Below are 23,836 nucleotides of genomic sequence, written 5' to 3'. Positions count from 1 at the left end.
ACCAGTGTGCCAATGATTAAAAAGTTGAGGAGAATCGAACTGGGTAGCCACAGGGCCCGAGGTGGGCTGGCCGACAGCACAGCAGTGCATGTGGTGATTAAGAATTTGGTGGGAGCCTAGGCAGGTCACCTCCTTTCTCAGATCAGAGCCCCATCAGAAATTCTTTCAAGTGTCCTTCTGTGTCGCCAAAGATGACAACAGCAAATCAATACGTGCTTGAAATGAAAGGGGATGCCGGCTGCCCCCCGGGCTACGGATCCCCGCCGCCAGCCTGTTCTGATCGCCCGCAGCGCCCTCCGCGCCTCTCCACAAGAGAGACCTTCCATTCCGTGCTCAGGACGAAGGTAAGGCTGGCTCAGCACGGCGGTTAGCAGGTCCTCCGAGCGCCGCTCAGCTCCGCGACCGCGCACAGCCCGCCGCGGGGACCCCGCCGGGGCCGGCGCCTCCTGAGACCTCGGCCCCCGCATCCCCTGCGGTCACCGCTTCGGGGCAGAACTGCACGGTCCCTGTCCCTGCCAATGTCCTGAGCCACCGCCACCAACCGACTGCTCCTTCTATTCCACTGATTTACAAATGAGCACAAAAACATTAACCACACAGCAGAAAGACCGGTCCCCCAAAATTAAGGCTGGCATGACCCTAAACTTCTGCTGAGTTCCAGATTTGGGTGCGATACCCTTCCAAAAGCCATCCCTCCCTAATAAGTCTTGATTGAACAATCTTTCCAGGGCTCAGGGCTCAGCATCCCCCGGACGTTTTAATTAGGTAATTCATTAGTGAGTCAATACAGACATTTATATATTCTTTTAGCTCAAGTGGTTAAGTACTAATTTTGAAATGATTATAAAACACCGGAATAGGCAAAGCATAATAATTTTAATTTATATGCAAATCAATCGGTTCACCTTACTTTTTTTTTTTTCTTTTTTAAACAATTATTGTATTGTAGCATCGGAGAACAGATCAAACCTCCGGAATAGACAATTCGGAAGCAAGATCTGGACCGGCAAGAGAATTGAGAAGAGCCAACAAATCAATAATGTTTGAAGCAGTTAAACAGCACAGCCACGGGTATTTACATACTGGCTTGTTGTGAGATAGGAGCTGGGGAAATCGCTTTCCGGGGTTGAGATCATAATCCAAAGTGAAGAAAGTACGTGGTGGCAGGCAGCCCTTCACCTCGGGCTCTAAAACAGTACTGTGCCCTTCCCAAACCCCGGCTCTGGGGGGAGAATGGCCCAGGCCAGCCCTGTGTGTCCTGGTCTTCCCTATTTTGATCACAAAATTTTCAGCCTTCCCTTGGTTCTTAGTCTCACACTTCTGTTACATGCTTCAAAACATTGTAGGAAGAAATATAATTCAGAATCCCCTTAATTTTTTTCTAAATTCATTTAGCCGGCACCTTCTTCCTATGTTTGGGTTTTCCAGCTATGTTTAATTCTCTGCCCCCTCCCTTAAATCAAATAATCGAAAAGCAAAGAGATTGGCTGCGGAAAATGACCCCGTGCACTGGTTCACTGCAAAGCTATTATCTTTAGATCTAGTTCAAAATTCTGTCAAAATAAAAAGGATATAAACTTGAGGAGGGGAAACGTCTTTAAAATAGTCTAGAAAGTTCGATTTTTACCAGGAATTTCCAAGGGACCCACTCTGGAGTTGTTTATGTAAAAGTGTAACATCCTTGAAATTCACAGATACACAGGTCAGGGTCTCTCCGGCCCAGGCGATCTGGCCCTTTAGGAGCTAAGACCTTTGATGCTGCAATCGTGTTTACATCTGCAGGATAGGGAATTGCTTGCTGTGCCGGGACGCCCCCTCCACCGCCTTTCTAATTCTTAGTAGTAATCAGAATCTAAATACAATCGACACAACCTACTCTTCCCCGACTGCTTTGACGAGGGAAAACCTGATATCCACGTTTTAAATCAGCTCGGTGGTTTGTAGCCCCCCGGCACCCTGCCTGCCTAATGTATTCCCTGGTGATTCTGGGCATTAATTAGTTGTTTAATAGGAGTATGACTAAAAATGTAAAAGAAGGATTAGGAGCGTGAAACGTATGTCCAGCTCCTTCCGCACGCTCGAGGAGGGAATGAGACTCGCTCTGAATCTTCTGTTTCTCCAGGAACCATTTGCATTTCCCACCAGCTGCTCACTTCGGCTGCACTGGCGCTGCGCGAGGCGGGGACCCTAAAGCTCTGAGCGCTGGCGCAGTGGCTGGGCTGGGCTGAACCAGGCCCCGGCAGGCGGGTGGACGAGGCTGCAGACGGAAGGGGGGCAGGGAACATGAGTTTCCCCAGCCTCCGAAGCCCAGCCCAGGCTGCAAATCTGACTGCTGCAAAGGCAGAGGGAGAGACCTGTGCGCCTCTGCAAAAGCAGAGCCTGTCCCCTTCCCTGGGTCTCCCCGCGAGACTCTGAATCTTCCTGGCTTTTTTACACGCTTCCCACTTTTTTGTGGCATTCCCCACCCTTGTCACCAGTTGAAGGCGAGGCAATTCGCTTAATCTCTATAAAACGAAAAGAAAATAAAAGCAGGAGAGGAGGGCGCGTGAGCCCATTACTGCAGAGGGCGGGGAGACAGCAAAATATCTTTGATGGGCAGAGGTTAAAAACGTTCTTCTTGGACACTATCGGGTGTACTGCGACTGGGTTCAGTTGTGGAGTTGCGGGAAATTCGATTTTCTTGCCTCGAGAAGATTTCAAAAGGCAGAAATAAAAATTCTCAGAGAGGAGAAAATTTGAAAACAGCACGTATCTCCTCCTCCTCCCCCAGTTTCTCTCCCCTTAAATAACATCACTTTAAATTTCCATTGGGTAGAAAAGAGAAAGTTCCGGTTTCCACAGATGTCAGGCAGAGAGTGGAAAGGGCTCAGCCTGTAGCCCCGCGTCAGTTTTCCTCCAGGCTGAAGGAGCTAACTAACCCTCTGCACAAAATGAACCCATCTGCCGACTGTTAGCGATTTCAAAGTGAAGGGATTTAGCACTCAAAACAAATTGAGCAAGTTTGTTTGCCTGTTTTTACTGCTGACTCAAATGAATTCAAAACACAGAGTAATGCAAGAAAACACGGAACATGCTGCAGATAGGCCCCGACCCAAGAGAGCCTGGGCACCTCCGTGTGACCCGGGGTTCGTTGTGAGCGCCAGCTTTTTGTAATGTGTGTCTCATGCACGTTCGCCGACCTGCCGAGGAATTCTCCTGCAAGAGCGTGAAATGGTATATTGATTTAGGAAGAGCAATGCAACTTAGGAGGGGAACTTTGTTCATGGCTGAGAACCACAGGAGAGCACTCTCGACGGCGAGCCTGAGTTTTGCTCACAGGCAGGTACTAATATTGGTGGGAAATCCTGAACCTTCGAGCTGGGGCTGTTTTCGGACGCTTTCCCAAAAACAATATAACTGGAACCCTTGGAGACTAAAAGAACTGAGTCCCATATGCTTGGCAGAAGGCTTCGCACCTGGTCCTCGAGGGTCATCGTATTTATAGGCCTTCCACCTAAATGTGGGACGCAGCCAAAGTGTCCTGGTTGCTACCGAAACATGCGCCCTGGCTCGAGTAAGAAAAAAAAAAAAAATCAGGGTTCAGTAGGAGGCCACCCCAAACTTCATCTATTCTTTGGTTTTTAGGAGCAAACATGGATTTGAGGGAGGCTTCCTCGTCCTTCCCCGCCCCCATCCCGGGCAATTTAATCCCATCCTCGCCAGGAACCTTAACCTCGTCATTTTAAAAAATGAGATATTCGTGACCCGGGCTGAACTCGCTGAGTGTAGGTACAGCAGGAGAAATTCTAGCCTCGGCGCAGCCGACGTGGGGCAGCGCGACCCCTCGTGCGCGCGGGCCGCTAGGGACGGCCCCCCGCGCGCCCCGGCCTCGCGCGCCCCGGGGTCCCGGCCTTGACCTCCGCGCCGCCGGCCGCATCCCGGCCTCCCCCTCGATCGCTGCATCCCCGCCGATCTCCGCCAGGTCGGCCTCCGGCCACCTCCAGCCCCGTCCCGCCGCCCGGACCCAGTCCGCGCTGGCCCTGCGCCCCGGGAGGCCGCGCGCGCACGCACACTCGCACCCACGCTCCGCGCGCCTCACCCCAAAGCAACCGGGCGTGCGGCCTTTGTTCCGGGCCGAGGCCCCTGCCCTGTCCCGGCCGCCCCGCCGCCCAGCCGCGGTCCCCAGCCGCTCCGCCGTCCACGCGCCCGCCCTCCCGCTCTGATTTATTAGGGCGCCCGGGCCAGCGCGGATTCCTGTTGCTGCCCTCGGACCCCCGCTCCCGCCCGACCCTCCGCGGTCGCAGCGCCTCGCCGCCGGCTCGGGTGCTGCGACGCTCCGGGCCGGCCCGGCCGCGGCCCCCTCCCCTCCCCCTCCCCTCCCCTCTCCCCTCCCCCACCCCTCCCCGCCCCTCCCCCTCCCCGGCGCCCGCCCTCCCCCCCGCGCCCCCCGCGCCCGCGCCGCCGCGCCGCGGAGTTTGGTGGAATCTCTGCTGACGTCACGTCACTCCCCACTCGGAGCCCGGCCGGGCGGAGCGCGGGATGAGAGGGAGGGAGGGCAGCGCGAGCGCGGGCGCGGGAGCCGCAGGGGCGCGGGGAGGCACTGCCCGCCGCCGCTAGACCCACAGCCCCGCCGCCGCCGCGCAGCCCGCCTGCGCCCAGGCCCGCCCGGGCCGCCCGCCCGCAGCCCCAGCCCGAGCCCGAGCCCGAGCCCGGCCGCGCCTCGCTGGAAGTCACCCGGCAGCAAGCGGTGGGACGCGGAGGCAGCGGCAGCTTCCCGGTAGCTGGTAAGTGGAGGCCGCCTCTCCCGCAGGGATGTGAGATAATGCGAGTCTGCAGATTGGTTCCACTTCGCGGAATCTCGCCGACGGTGATTTGTGGCTCTCAAGCTGCGTCTCACCGAGGTAATGCAGTTGGCGAGCAGACCTTGCAGAGAAACCCCCCGTTCCCTGCGCCCTCAAGTCCTCGGGGTGCTGAAGTCCAGCGGGAAGCCAGACCGCCGCTGGCATCTAAAACCAGGTATCTGCCCCCAAATCTCCGTGCCAACCCGGCAGGGACAAGTCCGCGGCCCGAGGATTAGCGTTCTCAAGATAAAGGGCCCCGGACAAAGTTTCAGCTACTGGAAGATTAGCCGCGTCCCATTATTCCCCATTGGAAAAAGAGATTCCATCTTAACTGGCAGTTACTGACCTCTCGGGCCCAGCGAATTACCTGGGAGCCGGGCCTGGATGCCAAACTCGCACAATTACTTGGATTATAAATCCTTTAAATTGATCGCCGGTCAGCAACAATCTTGTACTTCAGAGATACGTTTTAAATGGATGCAGCGCAGAGAATAATTTTCCAACAGGCGAGCCAGAAGGCAATAAGATTCTAACCCCAGAACTGTGTTCCTTTTTTACTCTAATTTAATCATCTTGCTTTCAAAAGGAATTTAGAAATGAAACTATCGTAGGGTGTTGTTTTTTGCTCTTTTGTGCAAATATCATACCATACTAAAATAACTAAATAGAGAATTTTATACATTCAAATTATAGCAATGTATACATTCTGAAATATTTTTATGAAAAATTAATGTAGAGAGACTTCTTTGTATTCTTTTAGAGCATGAACCAGAACTAAAAGATGCTTTTAGCACAATAAATAACATCTTGGAGGAAATCCATCAAAAGTTCAAAAACCTATAATGTCAGAGAAACAAAGCACATAAGCAAAATAAACTGAGTGGTTTTGTCGATGTATTATAAGTGTAAAATATAAGAAGCCAGACCTTTCTGCAAAAATTGCTTATTTCACTTACGGAATGTTTTACCTGAGCAAAACTACACTTTAATTATTTGGGTGTTTTATCCCTTAAGTTAAGCATATAGTAGTGTAACATAAGGCTTACACATCGAAATAGGCAAACTGCACTGAGCAATATTTTAATTTCCTTAAATAATTACTCACTGCAAATTAATTTACTGGCTAATCGCACCAATTTAGCTTATTTAAAACATATGGTTTCTGCTGTTTATCCCTAAGTTTTTCATTAAAGATTGTGTTACAGGGTAACAAAGAAATTTAATAAGAAATGTAAAAGGACTTATAATATTAGAACTATATTTTTTTCAAATGTTATTCTTGCATCAGCCATCAGAAATTATTCTTAAGCAAATTTGTATTTCTTAAGGTTTGCCTGGCTGCCTTGCCAGGGTGTTGATGTGTATGCCAACTTCAGTGTAGCGCGTCTGAGCGTGGTGACAATACAGAACAAGGAAACTAACCGAGGTTGTTGGCATACACATTCCAAGCAGGACAGGGACTGGAGGGGTGAGGAGAGACTCCCATCAGGAAAAGCCCCATGCCTCAGTTTGCTCGATTAGCCCTGGAAACCAATCCCAAAGACTAGCAGCAGAATTTGTCACGTAAGACTCGTCTTAAAAGGGCAAGTTTAGGAATCAGTGGCAGGAACTGGAGGTCTCTTTAAAAATTATCTCCCACAGTTATTTAGATCCAATCTGTCTAGGAGGCCTGGTCATTATCAGAACTAAAATGCACTTCTTGGAGCTCATTTTGACTTTGAAGGAGTCCCGAAGTGACAAAGTGACGAGGATGTGTAGGAGAGAGCTAAGGGACACTGCTGGACCTTCTCCTCAGTCCCTAAGAGTGGCCACCTAAGAGATCTTCAGGATTTGTTTTGTGTTTGCTCCGTTGAGGCATCAGCACTAAAGCATGAGGTGGGGCTGGGGGTATGTATGTAGTAACCGACTGACTTAACACCCCAAGACCAGATCTTTTTCTTTTGTATATTTTATTCCTTTAAAAAAATAAAAACTATTTGCAGTTACCATCTGCAATGCTCTGGCTACCGGCTAATAATGCAGCCAGTTCAGACACTAAAAAAAAAAGATTATCGAAATGATGATGACATGCAAATTTCCCCCGAAATTATCATAAGTAAACATTTGAAGTCTGGACTAATAAAATCCCATCTGTGTTACTTCATATCGAGTTAGTAGAAAGCTGTGATAATGAATTTTGTAATATCTCACGAACAGACATCTCAATCAGGGACTAATCCTGTGATTTTACTGCAGAATCACTAAATCTGGAGCCACCAAACTGCTACTTCTGGGCCCTTGGGCCCACGAGGATCGGCAGCGTCCCAGGCTGGGCGCTTGCTGGCTGTTGAGGGGCCCGCCTGGCGGTCTGTCTGCACCCTTAGATCCCCACGCCCCACAGTCTCTCCTCCAAGCCAGAGACCCCTGGAGCTGAGCAGGCTCCAGGAGGATGAGCACAGGGAATCGTGCACAACTTAGGCAAAAATGGGGCGCACACCTCGCTGCCCGTCCCACGACTTCCATGTCCGCCCCCTACACCTCCAAGGCCAGCCTGGTCCCCAGGCGTGGTGGGCCCGGCCACCGCCAGCAGACCCCCATTACCCTGCAGACTGGCGGGAACTGAGATTGAAGGGGGCTGGGGAGCCCAGGACCTGCTTTCTTTTCTAGTCGTTAAAGCAGCTCCAGCTCTTGTGCCCACTGACTGGGGACCCCTCTCCACACACATGCCCGCCACCCACCTCTCCTGGTTTGCCTGTGGCGAGGAAGGGGACCAAGCGTGAAGAGCTGTGGTTGGAAATTTGAAAAAGATTTGGCTTGCTTGGGAGGGGAAAGGAAAGAACGGGCGCAGTTCTCCCAGGCCTCTTGGTCGGTGTGCGCGGCAGGCAGGCAGGCAGGCAGGCAGCGGGCCCTCCAGGAGTGCTCACGCCAGCTCTCCTCCGCCTCGCTTGGTCCACCCAGACTCTCTGCTCGGGAGATCTTAAATCATACTTTAGGGTAAATAGATGGCCGGATGAGGATCTCCAGGGTAAAGTGTGACTAAATATGGAAAAGCGGCTCCTGCCAGATGAGAGGCCCGGGGTCCGATCGCATCCGAAGCATCCTAGGCTGACTGTGCCTTTCCTTGCAGTTGAGAACGAGGGGTACTGCGTGTGCCGGGCAAGGCGGCCTCGATGTTCTGCAAATGTTTGCAGAGCTCTAAGGAAGGGACAGACACTGCTGAGGATGGCCTTTCCAGAGAGGCGCGGTCTCCACCCACCCCCTAATTGCGTATGTGTTCAAGGTTGCTCCCCAACACAGGCACCCTTGAGAGCAGCCCCACGGCTTGGCCAGATCACTCCGGTCTCCTCAGCTCCCGTCCCTGGCTCGGTCCATCTGTTGCAACTCTTTGTAGAGCCCTCCTTGTCCACATTCAGAGGTCCTGGATGGGAGGCCGGGCAGTAGGTGCCTGGGGACAGTAGAGGCTGTCTGCTCGCAAAAACACGCCTGCATGCCGGTACCCAGCAGGCGCCAAACAGCTAACGTTGCATTGACCTCTCCCCAAGTAGCCTCCGCAGCGCCCTGCGCGTTCGACGGCCACCGTTTCTCACAGTTCTCCTTTGCTTGTGTTTTGCAGATAACGGGGAATGGAGACCAACTGCAGAAAACTGGTGTCGGCGTGCGTGCAATTAGGTAAGAGCCTGCTCCTGAGGCCGGAGCGCCTGGGCCGAGCGCGCGCCACGCCAGGGCAACAAAAGGGCATCCATATACAAAGTGGGCAAGACTGGCGAGGGGTGTTTCCCTAGTCGGGGGAGAAATCAGATGGAGCACAACCGCAGCCTGAGCTTGGGGGAGGTCTGAGAGCCGCGGCCGAAGGGGCATGGGGCAAGGCCCTGATGCTGCTCGGGGCTGGAGGCGCCGGCGGCCACTGAGCATCTGTCCTTCCTTGGCTGGCCCTGCGCTGCGTGGCGGGCCAGAGGGTGGGAATGCGGCTGCGCGCCCTCTAATTGCATCCCATTCTTTGTCACTCTTTCCCCTCGTTCCTGCCTCGCTCCCCGTCTTGGCCTCGGCTTCTTTGCGCCGAGGTCCCCGTGGCCCCTCTCGCACGTGGGGCGGGTGCGCGTGCGGCCCAGGCGTGCAGCTGGACAGCTGGCCGCCGCTGACTGTCTCCTCTCCAGAGACTCCGAAATCGTAAAGGTCGAGTTCACGGACTCTCCCGAGAGCCCAAAAGTGGCGGCCAACAGCGAGCTCCTCCCGCGGCAGCGCGCCGGCGCCCAGGGGAAGGCCGGGAGGGAAGCGCTGGCCGCGCGCTGGGCGGCCGCTTCGGCGCCTCGGGGCCTCGGTGAGCCGCCTCCAGCAGGCGAGGCTGCCAGCCCCGGCGCCGCTGCGCTTAGACCTCGACGCTCGGCCTCTGGGTGGGACGGGGCCGCAGCCGTCCCGTCCCGGGGACGCTAATTCCTTCCCCCAAATTATACTGCACTCCCGAGGCCCAACAGCTCTGCCTCGCTCCCTGTGGTCTGCTCCCCTGCGCGCGCCCCAGCTGCCTCCGGCGCCTGGAGCTGGCGGGCAAAAGTGGTCCAACAGCGACCTCTGTCGCCGGCCGTGTCCCACTGCGCCCAGCCTCACCAGGGCCCACCGCCTGCCCGAGGCGCTCGAACCCCACCTGGGGACCGCGGGAGGTGAGCCCGGGAAAAGCGCGCCCGCGTGGGCTGCCCTCCGCCGCCGCACGGTCTGAGCGCGGAGCGCCACCCGAGGCCGCCCGTGGTGCGCCTGCCTGCTGCGCGGGGCCAGACCTCCTCCGGGTTTCTTGTTTCTGGATTGTCTGGTTGCACCCCGGACGAAGAAAGGGCCAATGCGGAGCAAAGTCTATAGGCTTGTGTCAAAAGTTCAAACGTCTCCAACCCAGTGCACAGGGCTTGGCCCGAGTGAAACTTGTCTCTTAGTGTGCGCGCGTGGCGGGCGCGCGTGTACAGGATGGCGGGGGGTAGCGGTCGTTCATTTGGAGCAAACGGAAAACTCAAATTTATTCACTGTGCTTTACGGGTTTTCCAGGTTTGGTAATAAATAAGTGCCTGGCCTTAGGAGGTTGTTGACCTTTGATAGTGTACGGAGATAAAGCCCCCCACAGCCTCGGCCCCTAACCCCTCCTTCCGGATTAAAAAATAAGGCCACATGCGTGATGTGTGCCAGAGGGGAGCGATTCGGGAGGCCGGCCAAGTAAACAGCCTGTGGTAGCAAGGAGAACACAAAGGGCCTACCTTGGGGCTTCCCTGAGTATCGGAGGGTAAAAGCATGATTTGTTTGTTGGAATAAAACCTCTGCACAGACCCCCCCCCCGCCCCCTACGCTGCACACTATCTCGAGTGTCCTGCTGGGCCGGTTAAACGCTCACTTGTGCAGGATTAACCCCATGGGGTTAAATAGGGGCAATGCAGAGATAATGTCGGCTGATTTCTGTCATTAGGATTGTGTTAAATTCTTCTTCTGTTTGATAATCGGTCGTAAAAATAAATTATTAGACCGGAGAATGTTTGGGGTATGGTTAAAAAATCAAGGGTAGCGATGAGTCCGGGGAGAGTGTTTTGGGGCAGGAGCTGCCCGGTCGGGGTCGGGACCAAGGGAGCTCGGGCCTCGCCCACCTTCGCCTGGGGCGGGCAGGGCTCCGCAGAGGCCCGGCTGGGAACCGGGCGACTCCTCTGTCTCCCCCTCCTCTTCTCCTTCTCCCACCCCTGCCTGAGTTTCCTTGATTTCGCTGGCTCCGGGGCTGGCTAGAAGGGCAGGACCCCTCGGAGGCGGAGTCTAGGTGGTCCTAATGGACCAGAATTGCCGGAGACCTGGGGGAATCCTGGCCCTCGCCCTCCACCGGAGCCCCTGGACGTTTCTTTCTGATAATTAGTGCATGCACACACTCACACACACAACTAGTAATAATGAACAATTGTTTTCTTACGCATTGTGTTCAGGTTTGAATTATTTCTGTGCCAGGCAGAGGTTCTTCTTCTACCCTGCCAGTCACTCTGTGTTCTACCTTTTGGACTGAAGAGAAAAAACTGCCGCCCAAACATGTTTCATGCTACTAGTTAAGAAGAAGCATGTGATGGGAAGAAAGGCTGAAAATCTTGATTTTATTGGCTTTCAGAGAACTGGTAGACCGGAAAAAAAAGTAATATGAGTAGGCATTGCTGAAAGAAGGCTGCTAAAGTACCCTTGACTGAACATATAAGGTGATTTACGGGATATGAAAATGTCCAGGCCACATCTGCTTTTAAAAACAACATGATTTGTTTGCTGTAGTTTTTAGTTTTTCTTTGCCTTAAAAAAATGCTCACAATGGCACATGACTTTTTAAAAAAAGAGTCTTGATTTTGTGTCTTTGGCTTTGCCCTCCTCTTCCTCCCCAAGTAGGCACCTCGAAGACCTGATGCTTCTCAATAGGCGGGTGTGAAGGGAGAGACCCGCCCTGATTCTTTCTGTTTCCTAGCCACGAGGGAACCCCAAGCCCCAGCTCAAGCCCCAGCAGGAGGGAGTTTGGGGGCAGCTGAACCTTGAGAGAGGGTTGATGGAGAAGTTGCTGGACGTGGAGGGCAGGTTATGTTTACCCCAGCTCGGAGGGAAGATGGGGAGTCCCGCTGAGACCAGCATAGGAAGGCAGAGACCCCTCCGCCTTGCCTTCTCGCTTTAGGGATCCTGAAAGGAGCTCATTTTGCAGAATTTATCACATCGCCTTGACCTTCACCCAGGAGACACAGACTGCCCTTTCCCCATCAGTGACTCAGAAAGTTTCTGGGGGGTCACTCAGGGCTGAAAAGCCTGGCTTTATCTTGGGACTCGGGTCAGGGACTTTCTCCTGCTCCACCAGCAATGCCATCCATTTCTAAATAGCTCGTAGGACAGCTGCATTGACAGTGTGGACCCAAAGCCCTGGTGTGAGCAGACTCCCTGGTCCTGGGAGAAGGACTCCCGGGGCCCTTGTCTCACCAGGTGACAGCTCAGTCCCAAGCTCTCAGGGGACCTGGGTCAATTCTGGCGCTCTAGACAGTCACAGATGCCCCCTGAGCCCCAATTTACTCAATCAGCAAACATTTGCCCAGCAGGTGCCCTGTGGGTTCATATGTACCCCTGGAAGGCAAATAATCCAGTGTTCCTTCCTTCCCCTTTATGAAGCGACTTGAACGCTAACTGGAATACGCGCAAGATCAAGCCAGATCATCTGTAGCAAAATACAAAATGGTGGTGGTGCCAGGAATGGCAGACCCAGCCTGAGCAGCATCAAAAATAAAAGGGGACTTCGGAGACTGGCTAAGGGGGAAGGGACAGGTTCGTGCGGAAGGTGGCAGAAGGAAAAAAAAGAAAAAGACCGGTCAGAGTTTCCCTTTTTCTTTCTCCACCCCGACACCACCCCCACCGCCGCCCCCACCAAATCTGCAGCTTATTGGTCCAAGCACCAGCCCGAGAAATGGTACCAATGGTCCAAAGGTGACAGGTCCCCCGGATCCCGCGGGCAAGGGTCTTTGCAGGTTGCGCTCCTCGATACTGACCCTCACGCGTTCCAACTTTGTGAAAGCTGGTTCGGCTGTTACTCGGCACCGCCTGCTGTTAATATATGCAGCAGTTGTTAGCGCGACTCCCGGGAAAAGGAAATGTATAACGAAAGCTTATTCGTGAGCAGGAATATACTAATGGAACAATCTGATGTCTTCTTAATCCTATGTAAAAAGCTTTGTCGTCTTCCTAATATTGACTGAATGGGTAATTAATGGCTCTTCATCTCAGTGAATACCCAGTAATCCAAGATAGGCAAAAGACAACAAGCCCCAGGTAGAAGACAAAAGGTCCGATGGCAGCCACCTGCCTCTCCCCAGGGTCTCCAACTGGGAAAGTTTCCTCTTCAGGGAAGCGGGCAGAAGGGGAGCCCATCCCTGCGGTCCCTGTGCTGGACCCGGCCACTGCGCCTTGCGGTCTATCCGGCCTCTCTCCTGCGGTCTGTCTTCTCCCCCTCCTGGATTCTCTTGGGGCTCCTGCCCAGTATGGTCCTCGCTGCATCTTCATCTCCCAAGTTCCTATTTTCACCTGGGGATGCACCTGGTAACTACCAACCCCGCCCCCCAGCAACACCCGTGTTTCCCAAAAGGCTTAGCAGTAGACCAGGCTCCTTCCTAAGTTAGGTAGCAACTGCTTTATTTTGCAGTCTAACACTTGGAGTCTGTGAGGAGTGAGGTAATTGGGAGCAGAAGGAAGAAACAAATGGAACTAGGGCGTACAAATGTGTGTGTGTGTGTGTGCCTGTGAGTGTGTAAGAACCATGGGGGTGAGGGAGTCAACTTCCTTGTGAGGCTCTGACATGAAAAGTGCCTGCATTTCTCCAAGCATGTTTTTAACAAGCTGACATTTTAATTTAAACCTTTAGAAGTAATATATTACTTGGGTTACTACAATGAGGTGGGTTCTTTTTTTTTTTTTTTTGTCAGCTGACAGCTTTTAAAATATTATTTCGCTAGGGAAATAAAAGCTTCATCTCAGATTATAGGTGGGTATTTTTGGATTTATGTGATTTAGGGTCACCATGACAACTAATGCTGAATGTTAGCTACCAGCATGTCTAGGAGAGAGAAAACAGATAAAGAAGAAAGAAGGAGGGAAAAAAAAACTTTTTAAAGGGAGGACGAACATGAGCTGAAAAGAGAAAAAGGAAGAGTGTTTTTATTTAATTGTTTCTTAAGTGACTTCAGTTAGCCCTTTGCTATATCTTTGTCTCCAAGCCAGGATATGTTTAATCTCAAATTGATTCATTTCTTTCTTTGCCCTTCTCTCCATCCTTTCCTCTCTCTCTCCCTCTTCTGTTTTCCTAATACAGAGACACTGTATCATCTTTGTATTTTAAATAATTCCTTAAATATTGCATTCAAAAGGTTAAGTGAGTTCTTAGTAAACCTGCGGCACTCACCCCGAGTGTGTGAGGCAGCTTTCGGTGCAGGTTGGTTCAGAGACTTCAAAATCATCCCTTTAGATCCTCTCTGGGCTCTCACTAGGGAGTACCTCCCACCAGGACCCCTCCCCAAGTTTCTGCCCCATTTTCAGGAATTTGAGCAACTAGAGCTTATGTGTTGAAATGGCTGTCATTTGCGGAGATCTGATGATATCTGGTCTGGATGACCCAGTACATCCACAGTGTTCTGATTCCAAAAAGAACCCACCCTCTTTTTCAAAATCCCATTTAGGGAATGGGAAAAATCCACCTCCACAGAGCTTTCCATATCCCAATGGGTTTCCTGGCTATCAGAGGAGGGGGCACTTTACAGTTTGGGTTGCATGCAGAGAAAACCTGGCTGTAGCTGGAGGAAAGGAAGGGCCACTTCTGGAAGCCACAGGGTGCCAGATCTTCACCTGACCTCCGCCTCCCCCACCACACAAGCACTCAGTGCCTGTACCCTGCTGCAAGCTGGGCGGGCGGCCGGGCCTCGCCCTTGAGCTGGCCTGGCCTGGCCTGGACTGGACTGGGCAGGACTGGGCTGGGCAGTACTCCTGCCCCAGAGCCTGACAGCTCAGAGAGGTATCTAATTGAGCCATTGTGGAGGTGAACTCTGGGGACAGATTCTTTCCAAAATTCAGAGATCGCGTGGTTGGACCCTGGCCCACACTGGGCTGTAAGTAGGAAAAGTGGCCTGGCTGCCCTGCCCGACTGCTCACCGCCAAGGCCTGAGGGATTTGCGCAACTCACACTAGAGAGTGTGAAATTAAATAAGACTTTAAGACTGGTAATCGGTGGCAAATTCAGCTTAAAACACGCCTGACCTGGGTCACATTTTCCTCCTGGAGGGTCTTTCTTTGAAAGAGCTGGAAAGAAAACCCAGCTGAGATGACCCCCGAGGTCTCCTGGACTAAAGAGCTCAACACAGCACTGGGCGTCTCTCCCTGCCCCACCGGTGCAGCAGAGACTGGTTGGTTTTTTTCTAGATTGAAAACTTCTATGAGGGAAGCTGAAGCTTGGTGATTTCTAGAGTCCATCCCTAAGAATCCATTCGAAGGCCACAGCAGTGCTGAACTTGGAAAATACATAAGATGCCTCGCCTTCTGGCCCCTTCCCAACTCACGTGCCCATCCCCCTCTGGAGGCTGGCTTAAAGTCTGGAGTCTTGCTGATCACCACCTTGGGAGCTTCTTGAAAAGCATTTCTTGGTCTCCACCACACACATCCTTCTTCTCATCTACACTTCTCATAACAGTGTTTTCCTACTGCCCTTGGAGGGATACTGTTGGGTCAAGAAAGAGTGTCATCCAGTTGAGGATGTACGGAGTATTAAAATGATTAAGTGATCATACCGAGGCTTGGACCTCCCTCCAGATGGAAAAAAAATGCAAAGAAAATCCTTGTTTTGAGTTCATTGTTTACAGATCTGGGGATATATAAGTAGATATACATTTATATTTGTGTAGTATATGCAGTGTGTATGTACTATATATTATGATGTATTACCTTTATCTGTATATACATACATATACTATCACATGTACATAGTGTGTATGTGTGTATAAACGACTTTTTAAAATGAATGTTTAGATAATTTCTGTATTATCCTGTTGATTCAGGACGTCCATACAATTTAAGATTCCTTATATTTTTAAGCTTTCTGTCTGTAGATCCCTGATGATTCCCGCAAGTCCCACACTTTGCACTGTGGGGAACTGTCGCCTATCCCTGAGGTGGCACCCATCTTGGAGGCTTGACGGGGCCTTCATGTGTGTGTATTTGCCGTTATGAAAGTTCCATCAGAAGCACAGAGTTCCTGAAGCTTAAACCCAAAGTCTGTGGGTCTAATGAGAGGTAGGCTTAGAAATCTATAGGACTCTGTAAAAATCTCAGCTTTCTAGAACAAGAAGTTGTGAAAAACACCCCCAAGCCTCTAAAAACAATTTGTAGCTCCAGAGTTTCAATCTTGAAACACGGAAGAGAGTTTGCTCTGTACAAAGAAAGAGTGTTCATTCTTTGAAGGGATGGAGTCTCTTCTCTAAAGAAGCTTTAAAGGGCCTGGTGTGCAGGGGCCCACTGCTATGCTGAGGTTTAAAGGAAGAAACTGGAATATGATTAGTAAACACATTGGGCAGAAAAGAGCTAGATCTGCATTGACAGATATAGGTCACAAGCTGGCAGAGCAATGGGAGAAAAGATTTACTTTACACATATACTTTATGATCTTGGTGGAATTAGAGGAAATTCAATAAGAAAATGGCTAGAAACATTTAAAACCCTTATTTAAAAGACTTAGGCAAATTAGAGTCTTATCAGATTAAAAACCACTACAAATGTAAGAGCATTGTCTTCAGTGGAACACTGTGGGGTCTGAGAAGGAGATTTTTGCCAAATCTCAGGGATAAAGTGCGTCATTTAAGCACCAGGTAATGAGCAGAATGTAAATTAATTTAGCCTTCTTTACCAACAGGCTGCTGGTGTAGTATGTGTAATTTAGTGATAAGATTGCAGGGCCTAATATAGCTGGATGCGTGCGCTTCAGTTAATGTGGAACTGTCGCATGAGTGGTTCTGCTCTGAGAGGGCATGGGTGTTTGGCTGGAAAGGGGTAAGAAGTGGAATAAAAGGTTAAAACCAGAAATGCTGATTCAAGCCTGACTGGGAAGAAAGTCCCTCTAGTAGCTAATTTCTCCTTTGAGTGGGGTAGCACTGGTGAGCAGGATCCGTTCCTTGGACCTCTTTCAAGTGAGTCTCCAATGGAAGAGAACTGCAGATCGAGGTGGGGGTGGTTCCTTGGGGAGTGGGGTCTGTTGCCTGCTTGTCTGCTCAGTCCGGGACTGAATAGGTTGCCCAACCTTGTGAACAGGGCCAGGGAGGGAGTTTTCTAAAGATACCTCATACTGGTGTTGCAAATCATTGACTATGATGTCAAACAAATACACATTCAGGGAGGATAACACTAACTGGACAATAAAGCAGTCACAGTGCAGAAAACCCGACGAGATCACTTTTGTGTTCTCTGGCAGATCTAAGCTGGGGGACACAGGACTTTCTTTTTCTCTTTCTTTTTTTTCCCTAGTGCCATTGCTTGAGTTCAGGGCCTCAGGCGTGGTAGGCAAGAGCTCTACCACTGAGCTACATCTACACGCTGACCAAAGGGCTTTCGAAAATTGTTTGGAATGCTCGGATTCCTTTTTGTAATTTCTTTGGAAATTAAATTGCCTTAGGAGTAGTGCTGTAGAGCATTGGTGGCCCCAAAGGTGATTTTTATTTTGATTTGTTTTGTATGAGTGAATAAGGCTTTGCCGTTCCCTGCTGAACGCTGGCCTTGGCCCACACACTTCGGCTTCTGCCTGCTTGTACTTTAACAATTCAAGACAGCATGGACTCCCAGGAAAAGAAAATGACTCTTAAAAATTATCCTTGAAATTGGTTATTTGGCAACATTCTTAATTGTATGGAAATGCATTAAAGCATATTTTATATATAATTAGCTCAAGGTTGTTGATTCTGCGGGCTTTATGGATTTGAATCTGATTGATAATAAAGTAAACAAGAGAGTCGAATTTAAAGTGCGGCTCTCTTGGGTTAGGACGAGCTTAATACAGTGTACAAGGAATTTGAAAGATCTAGGATATGTGTCTTAATCAACGTTAAGTAGAATGGATAAGCTTTCAGCATTTTGAAAACGCTGGGTTAGGGTTTCTGTTCTATTGTGTGTATCCTGTCTGGGGACTAATAAGCATTACAGAGGACGTGATTTGAGGCGACTTTTTATTCTTGTATAAATCCAGAGTGAACCACCAAGCAGTTGTTCGTTTAAAGTCAAGGTAATTTTCTTTTCACGGGTCCATTTTCTTCTGGATTTCTAATTTATTAGCCTCCCTTTCCAGGGCTCTATCTTCTTTGCAATTAAAATAAAGCTGCTTCAGATTGGCGTGGCGTTCACCTGACAGGCAGTTTAGAAAATTTAAGATCGGAAAGGTGATTTGCTGGTGGTTTTAATATTTTACAGTTTTAGGTAGCATATCTCTCTTCTACGCGGGGGTGGGGGGTCGCGACTGGAAATGATGTAGAGACACAAAGGAGGGGGGCGGTTGTTGAGCCTTGTACTCCCCCACCCCCCACCCCCAGGCTTTTTGCTCCTTTTCACCCAGCCATCGATTCCCAGCCTTCGCCCCACCTCCCTGTCCTAGCTAAACGCGGCTCGCCCTCCCTCTGCCGGGCAGGGCCGAATTCCCGGGAGCGCGCCTGTGAGCGCCGGGTGGGCACGGTGCGGCGCTGGCCCGTCCCCACGCCGCTGATAGGCGCACGCGGGACGGCCCTCGCCGCGGCTGGGGCGCCGTGATTGGTGCGGGGCCGCGTCACTCCCGCCCGCCGAGGGTCGGGGAGGAGGCGGAGGCGCGGAGGGCTGGGGAGGGCCACTGCCGAGTGACGTCTGGCCACCAGGAAGCCCGCCTCTGGTTTTAAGATGCTGGGCCAACAGGGAAGCGCGGAGCCGCAGACCTCGTCCGTCGTCCACCCCGGTGCCTGGCGCTGAGCTGCAGCAGCCCTGGCCCCGGCTCGCCCGCTTGAGAGGAGCGCTGCGCGGGTGCGCTCGGTGCGCCCGGGGTGCGCTCGGGGTGCGCTCGGGGCCCGCGCCGCAGCCGCCGGGGATCTGATATCAGCTACCTGTCCCTGTCAGTCTTGACACTTCGCCGTCAGGCTGCTTGCTGCGCGGGGCGGGCGGAGCGCGCGGCGTTAGCTGTCCTCATTGGAGGGGTACCGGGGAGGGAGGGAGGGAGGGAGGGAGGGAAGAAGGGGGTCTTTGCCCATTCTTGTTTCACTTTTGGAGCCCGGGCGCCCGCTCCCTAAAGACGCTGCGCGCCGTGCCCGCCTGCCCTCATCCCCATGCCTCCGTCTGCCCGCTGACTTTCGGCTGCCGGACTCTCCCGCTGGAGCCTACCGGAGCAGAGGGGGGCGACTTGGCTCCGAGACTCGGCAGGGATTGCGTCCCCAGTCTCCTTCTGCAGCAGCCACAGCGGGGCAACTCTGCGCCCGCCCGGAGCGTGCGACCCACGACGCCCAGCGGCAGCCACAGGGACTCGGAGGGCGGCGGCCCGGGACCCGGAGGGCGGCGCGCTCCCTCGCTCATGAACTGTATGAAAGGCCCGCTGCACTTGGAGCACCGAGCAGCCGGGACTAAGCTGTCGGCCGCCTCCGTGTTGGCCTCCTGTCACCATCCCCAACCCTTAGCAATGGCTTCGCTGCTGGCTCCGGGCCAGCCCCGCTCCCTGGACTCCTCCAAGCACCGGCTGGAGGTGCACACCATCTCCGACACCTCCAGCCCGGAGGCTGCAGGTAAGGCGCCGCGCCACCCGGCAGACACTGGCCCCAGGGGCCTCGCGCCACCAGGTCCTGCTAGGCGGCCGAGGAAGTCGGCCCCTGCTAGGGAGGCGTGGTGGGAGTGGTCGTCCGGCGCGCGGCCCGCGGGACTTCCGGGAGCCGGGGCCGAGGACCTGTCCGTGTGGTTCTCCCTGGAACAGCACCCTCCTCCCCTGCCTCGCATCTGTTTTCTGAGTTTTTCGAGCCCCAGCATCTGGATTCTAGGACGTCCCCAGGCCTCCCCCTCTCAGCCCTGCTCTAACCTCCGAATTCAGCTCGGGAGTAGCTACGCTCATTTAGAAGAAGTATTTCCGCAACTACTCAGAAATGCTATTGGCAAAGAGGCATTTCCTCCTGGCTAGCTTGGGTGCCTAGCCAAATCCCAACATATACTCCCCTGGCCTTTCCAAACCTTGTAGAAATCTGAGCTTTTCTGGCGGGGGGTCTGTGAAACGCGCGCGTGTGTGTCCTGGGAGAGTTGGTGTGGCTGCGCGGAGATGTATAAATACACTTGAAAGCACCGACTATAAAAAAGAGCGTGCCGCCGGAGTGAGATAAACATGTAAATAAAATGTGCGGGGGGAGGGGCGGGGACGGGGCGCGCGCACCCACATTACGCCCTGCAGAGCGGGCGCAGCGCTCCCTGCGGCGCCCAGCCGCGGCGCACGCACTCGCCCTCCGGCTCCTGGCCGGACCCTCTCTGGCCCACTCGCCTAATCCAACAGGGGATCCGGGCTCTGCAGGTGGGCAGGCTGACCCGAAGGGTTGTGTGCTTCCTCTGCAGAGAAAGATAAGAGCCAACAGAGCAAGAATGAGGACGTGGGCGCCGAGGACCCGTCCAAGAAGAAGAGGCAGCGGCGGCAGCGGACTCACTTTACCAGCCAGCAGCTGCAGGAGCTGGAAGCCACTTTCCAGAGGAACCGCTACCCAGACATGTCCACGCGCGAAGAGATCGCCGTGTGGACAAACCTCACGGAAGCCCGAGTCCGGGTAAGAGCCAGAAAGCGAGGTGGAGCTGCGGGTCCCGAAGACCCGGGCGCAGTGAAGGGCAGCGCTGGGCCTGGAGCGCCGGGGAGGAGCAGGTCCCCTGGGCGAAGGCCTCGAGGTGGGCGGCTGTGTTAAGGCCTGAGCTCCCCTCCACCGAGGCCGCGCTAGCTTACAGGCGCAGGCGCCCCACGCTGCCCACCCCGCGCCGGACCCACGCCCTCCAAGGTTGGGCCACGTGGGATTCTTCCGCAAAGGGCATTGTGTTCCCAGCTTGCCGTCGCCAGACTAGCGCTAATAACATTCCTTCCTGCGGCAAGTCGCGAGCAGGCTCCAACCTGTGGGCCTTTAACAAGAAAACCCCGCCAGAAGCGCCAGGGTTTGGCCCTCCCGGGGGAACCTGCGCCGGCCTGGCCCAACCTTTTCTCTCTGCAGAGTTCCTTGCAGTCTTTGGGGGGCATTTATTTTCTTTTTGGGAGGCATTCAGAGCTCTTGCCCCCTGATATGTGATCTCTGGAAGTCAAGCTGTAATACACAGCTATTCTGCTCGTTTTATTAGAAGAAGAGGGAATAAAAGACTTTTTAAGTTTGGTTTATTTATCGTCTACGGAGTTAACGCTGAAGATTGATAACCCCTCCTAATTATAACATAGGTTTATAAAATAAAAGAGCTTACCTTAACTTTGTAGCAAATCTTCACTTTATAGATTGGCCAAAAAATGAGTTTAAATTAATTACCCGATAACGACATCCTGGTTTATGCCGGTCGATGGAAAATTTCAAAATTGTTAGCGTTCTGGAAGCAAAAGAAAACAACCCAGAAGCACCCAGGGCTTTGCAGTGTAGGGTTAAAAGGGGGAAAAAATTCTGGGTATAAAAATGAAGTTCCCATTTGGAGCAAAGAAATAAAAACAATTAGATACCAGTAAAGAGGGAAAGAATAAAAAGCAAATAAGCTTCAGGCCGGAGAGAGAGCACGCTCCGGGAGGCACTCACGCAGGGTCGAGCAGAGCGGCTTGAATAAAGAGGCGCAGGAGCTGGAAGTGGTTTTAGTTTAACCGCCCAGAGCCTGCGCCCGACCGGCCGCGTGGTTCCGCACGGTCAGTCCGTCGTTAGCTTCTGCAGCATCAGGGAACGGGCCTCGCACGCACGTACGCTTCTCTCCCGGGCAAAGTCTAGAAGGCCTCGGGTGGAAATGGCAAGTAATTAAAATGAAAACACAATTTGTGGGTCTCGTGGAATCTCCAGCAAGCCCTCCCACCGCCTCCCCCGCTTCCCCCGCAGCTCCTCCGGTCCTGGGCCGCGCGCCGAGCCCGGCTCCCTTTCCCCTGCGCCGCCGCCTTGCCTTCCTGGGGCTACCAGGAGTCGGGCGTGCTTTTTATAGCAAAGGGGCCAGAGAGGAAGAGGGATGAAAAGCAAATTCAGAATGAAAGGAAAAAAGGCGGATTAAGCGGCTGGGCCTGGTGGAGATGTGTAATGTGAAGCATTACCGTTGTCAGTTTGGAGATCGCGGGCCAGGCCTCCCTCCAATACACAAAAGCCACTTTCTGGGGCGACGGGCTAGTGCGATGTGGATTGGGAGAGGGGTTGCGGCGGGGCCACGGGACTCGGGTTGGGGCTAGCCGGCCTAGGTGAGGCCTGCAAAACCAGAGTCCTGCACTAGGCTGGGCCGCAGCTGGGCCCAAGGTGGGCAGAGGAGGTGGGGCAGCAGATGCACTGGTTCTGGGTTCTGGAGTTTTGCACGCCAAGCTGGAGCTGTTACAGGAGCAGCCCAGGAGGTGGTCTTTTTGTGTTTTATTGGGTTGTTTTTCTAGGCAAGGAGGGGTGTCGCCTCCCATCCTTGGTGGAAAGGCGCCAGGGGCTAGGTAGAGGTCCAGAAAAGAAGGGAGGATCAAGTGGTTGGCAGGCAGAGCAGGTTCCCTGATTCCCTCCCAGTCCCTGTCCCAGACACAGGACCTGTGGGTTGGGAAGAAAGTTTCCAAGGTGGTCCAGGCCAGGTTGTGTGGAAAGCCGGCTGACCCTAGTTTATTTTACAATAAGTGTTCTTGGATCCCGAGTAGAGCTGGCTAGGCGATCAAGCTATCCACAGGCCTCTAGGTGCTCAGTGGGGTTTATGGTGCACCTCGAAGGCCTGTGCTGGCTGGATCCCCACCCCTGGCTGAGGTCGGGTGGATAACCCGCATGGAGCGCTGGCAGGTGCGGGCTGCAGAGATGTAGGTTGGAGTGGTGAGAGGTGTTTGATGCGAGTGTGCAAGAGTTTGTGTCGTGGAGGCGGCCTTCTGGTACTCTCGGTGACCAACTGTTTACTAATCTGAGCTGTGGCCTCTGTTTGCTCCCCTTGCCCCCACCTTTCCTCCCTTCCCCAGGTTTGGTTCAAGAATCGCCGGGCCAAATGGAGAAAGCGGGAGCGCAATCAGCAGGCCGAGCTGTGCAAGAACGGCTTCGGGCCGCAGTTCAACGGGCTGATGCAGCCCTACGACGACATGTACCCGGGCTACTCCTACAACAACTGGGCTGCCAAGGGCCTCACATCAGCCTCGCTGTCTACCAAGAGCTTCCCCTTCTTCAACTCCATGAACGTCAATCCCTTGTCCTCGCAGAGCATGTTCTCCCCACCCAACTCCATCTCGTCCATGAGCATGTCGTCCAGCATGGTTCCCTCGGCTGTGACGGGCGTCCCTGGCTCCAGCCTCAACAGCCTGAATAACTTGAACAACCTGAGCAGCCCATCGCTGAATTCCGCGGTGCCCACACCCGCCTGTCCCTATGCGCCGCCGACACCCCCTTACGTGTACAGGGACACGTGTAACTCGAGCTTGGCCAGTCTGAGACTGAAAGCCAAGCAGCACTCCAGCTTCGGCTACGCCAGCGTGCAGAATCCCGCGTCCAACCTGAGCGCTTGCCAGTACGCAGTGGACCGGCCCGTGTGAGCCAAGCGGCCGGATCCTGGGACTCGCGGCTGGCCAGAGGGGCCACCCGCCCTGGAGAGACTGGGAATTGCGCTAGCAGGTCTCGGGCACTCAAGAAAGGACATAGAGAGGGAGAAAAGGAAACCACTGAATTCAAGAGCGCTCCTTTGATTTCAAAGGAATGTCCTCGCCTTCTGATGTTTTTCAGGAGAAGTATTTCCAACATTTGCAAGGACAGGGACACACAGATGTTTGACTGGATATGACATTTTAACATGACTATAAGCTTGTTATTTTTTAAGTTTAGCATTGTTAACGTTAAAATGACTGAAAGGATGTATATATATCGAAATGTCAAATTAATTTTATAAAAGCAGTTGTTAGTAATATCACAACAGTGTTTTTAAAGGTTAGGCTTTAAAATAAAGCATGTTATACAGAAGCCATTAGGAGTTTTCGCTTGCAAGCAAGGGAATGTATATACTAAATGCCACACTGTATGTTTCTAACATATTATTATTATAAAAATGTGTGAATATCAGTTTTAGAATAGTTTCTCTGGTGGATGCAATGATGTTTCTGAAACTGCTCTGTACAACCTACCCTGTGTATAACATTTCGTACAATATTATTGTTTTACTTTTCAGCAAATATGAAAAAATGTGTTTTATTTCATGGGAGTAAAATATACTGCATACAAATTGGTCTGGATTCTTTCTCCCCTCCTCTGTCACCTGGCGGGGTGTTCTCAGTGGCCACCTCCTAAACAAAACAGTTTCCTCTGCCTGCCTCCTTAAACACACGAGAGCAGCAGCAGCACTTACTTAATTTTCGTAGA

At 52.7% G+C, this 23,836-nt stretch overlaps 1 protein-coding gene and 2 long non-coding RNA genes across 7 annotated transcripts; 2 read left to right on the top strand and 1 right to left on the bottom strand.

Moving 5' to 3' along the window:
* The first annotated feature begins 204 nt into the window (after positions 1 to 204).
* On the top strand, positions 205 to 2,390 carry LOC134478669 (uncharacterized). Its single transcript, XR_010051423.1, has 3 exons — positions 205 to 344; positions 950 to 1,071; positions 2,123 to 2,390. It is a non-coding gene; the product is annotated as an uncharacterized LOC134478669 (long non-coding RNA).
* A 610-nt stretch (positions 2,391 to 3,000) lies between these two features.
* Positions 3,001 to 4,330, bottom strand: LOC134478668 (uncharacterized). Its single transcript, XR_010051422.1, has 3 exons — positions 4,079 to 4,330; positions 3,456 to 3,544; positions 3,001 to 3,195 (listed from the first exon to the last, which is right to left on the bottom strand). It is a non-coding gene; the product is annotated as an uncharacterized LOC134478668 (long non-coding RNA).
* A 219-nt stretch (positions 4,331 to 4,549) lies between these two features.
* Positions 4,550 to 23,699, top strand: Pitx2 (paired like homeodomain 2). 5 transcript variants are annotated; one of them, XM_013150612.2, is made up of 4 exons: positions 4,550 to 4,763; positions 8,413 to 8,468; positions 19,890 to 20,095; positions 22,456 to 23,699. In XM_013150612.2, the coding sequence occupies exons 2-4, from the start codon at positions 8,423 to 8,425 to the stop codon at positions 23,017 to 23,019; spliced, it is 816 nt and encodes a 271-aa protein (XP_013006066.1). In that variant the 5' UTR covers positions 4,550 to 4,763; positions 8,413 to 8,422; the 3' UTR covers positions 23,020 to 23,699. The 5 variants fall into 5 exon arrangements, with proteins under 5 accessions (XP_013006066.1, XP_023420112.1, XP_013006067.1 ...); XM_023564344.2 differs by lacking the exon at positions 4,550 to 4,763 and adding an exon at positions 4,979 to 4,995; XM_013150613.3 differs by lacking the exon at positions 4,550 to 4,763 and adding an exon at positions 8,049 to 8,066.
* Positions 23,700 to 23,836: the final 137 nt, after the last annotated feature.

The sequence above is a fragment of the Cavia porcellus genome, unplaced genomic scaffold, assembly GCF_034190915.1.
Source record: "Cavia porcellus strain 051 isolate PalLab524CR breed Dunkin Hartley unplaced genomic scaffold, mCavPor4.1 scaffold_14, whole genome shotgun sequence".
In the NCBI taxonomy this organism is placed as follows: domain Eukaryota; kingdom Metazoa; phylum Chordata; class Mammalia; order Rodentia; family Caviidae; genus Cavia; species Cavia porcellus.
Note: the sequence above shows the minus strand (reverse complement) of the source record. Positions and strands in the feature narration are given on the sequence as shown.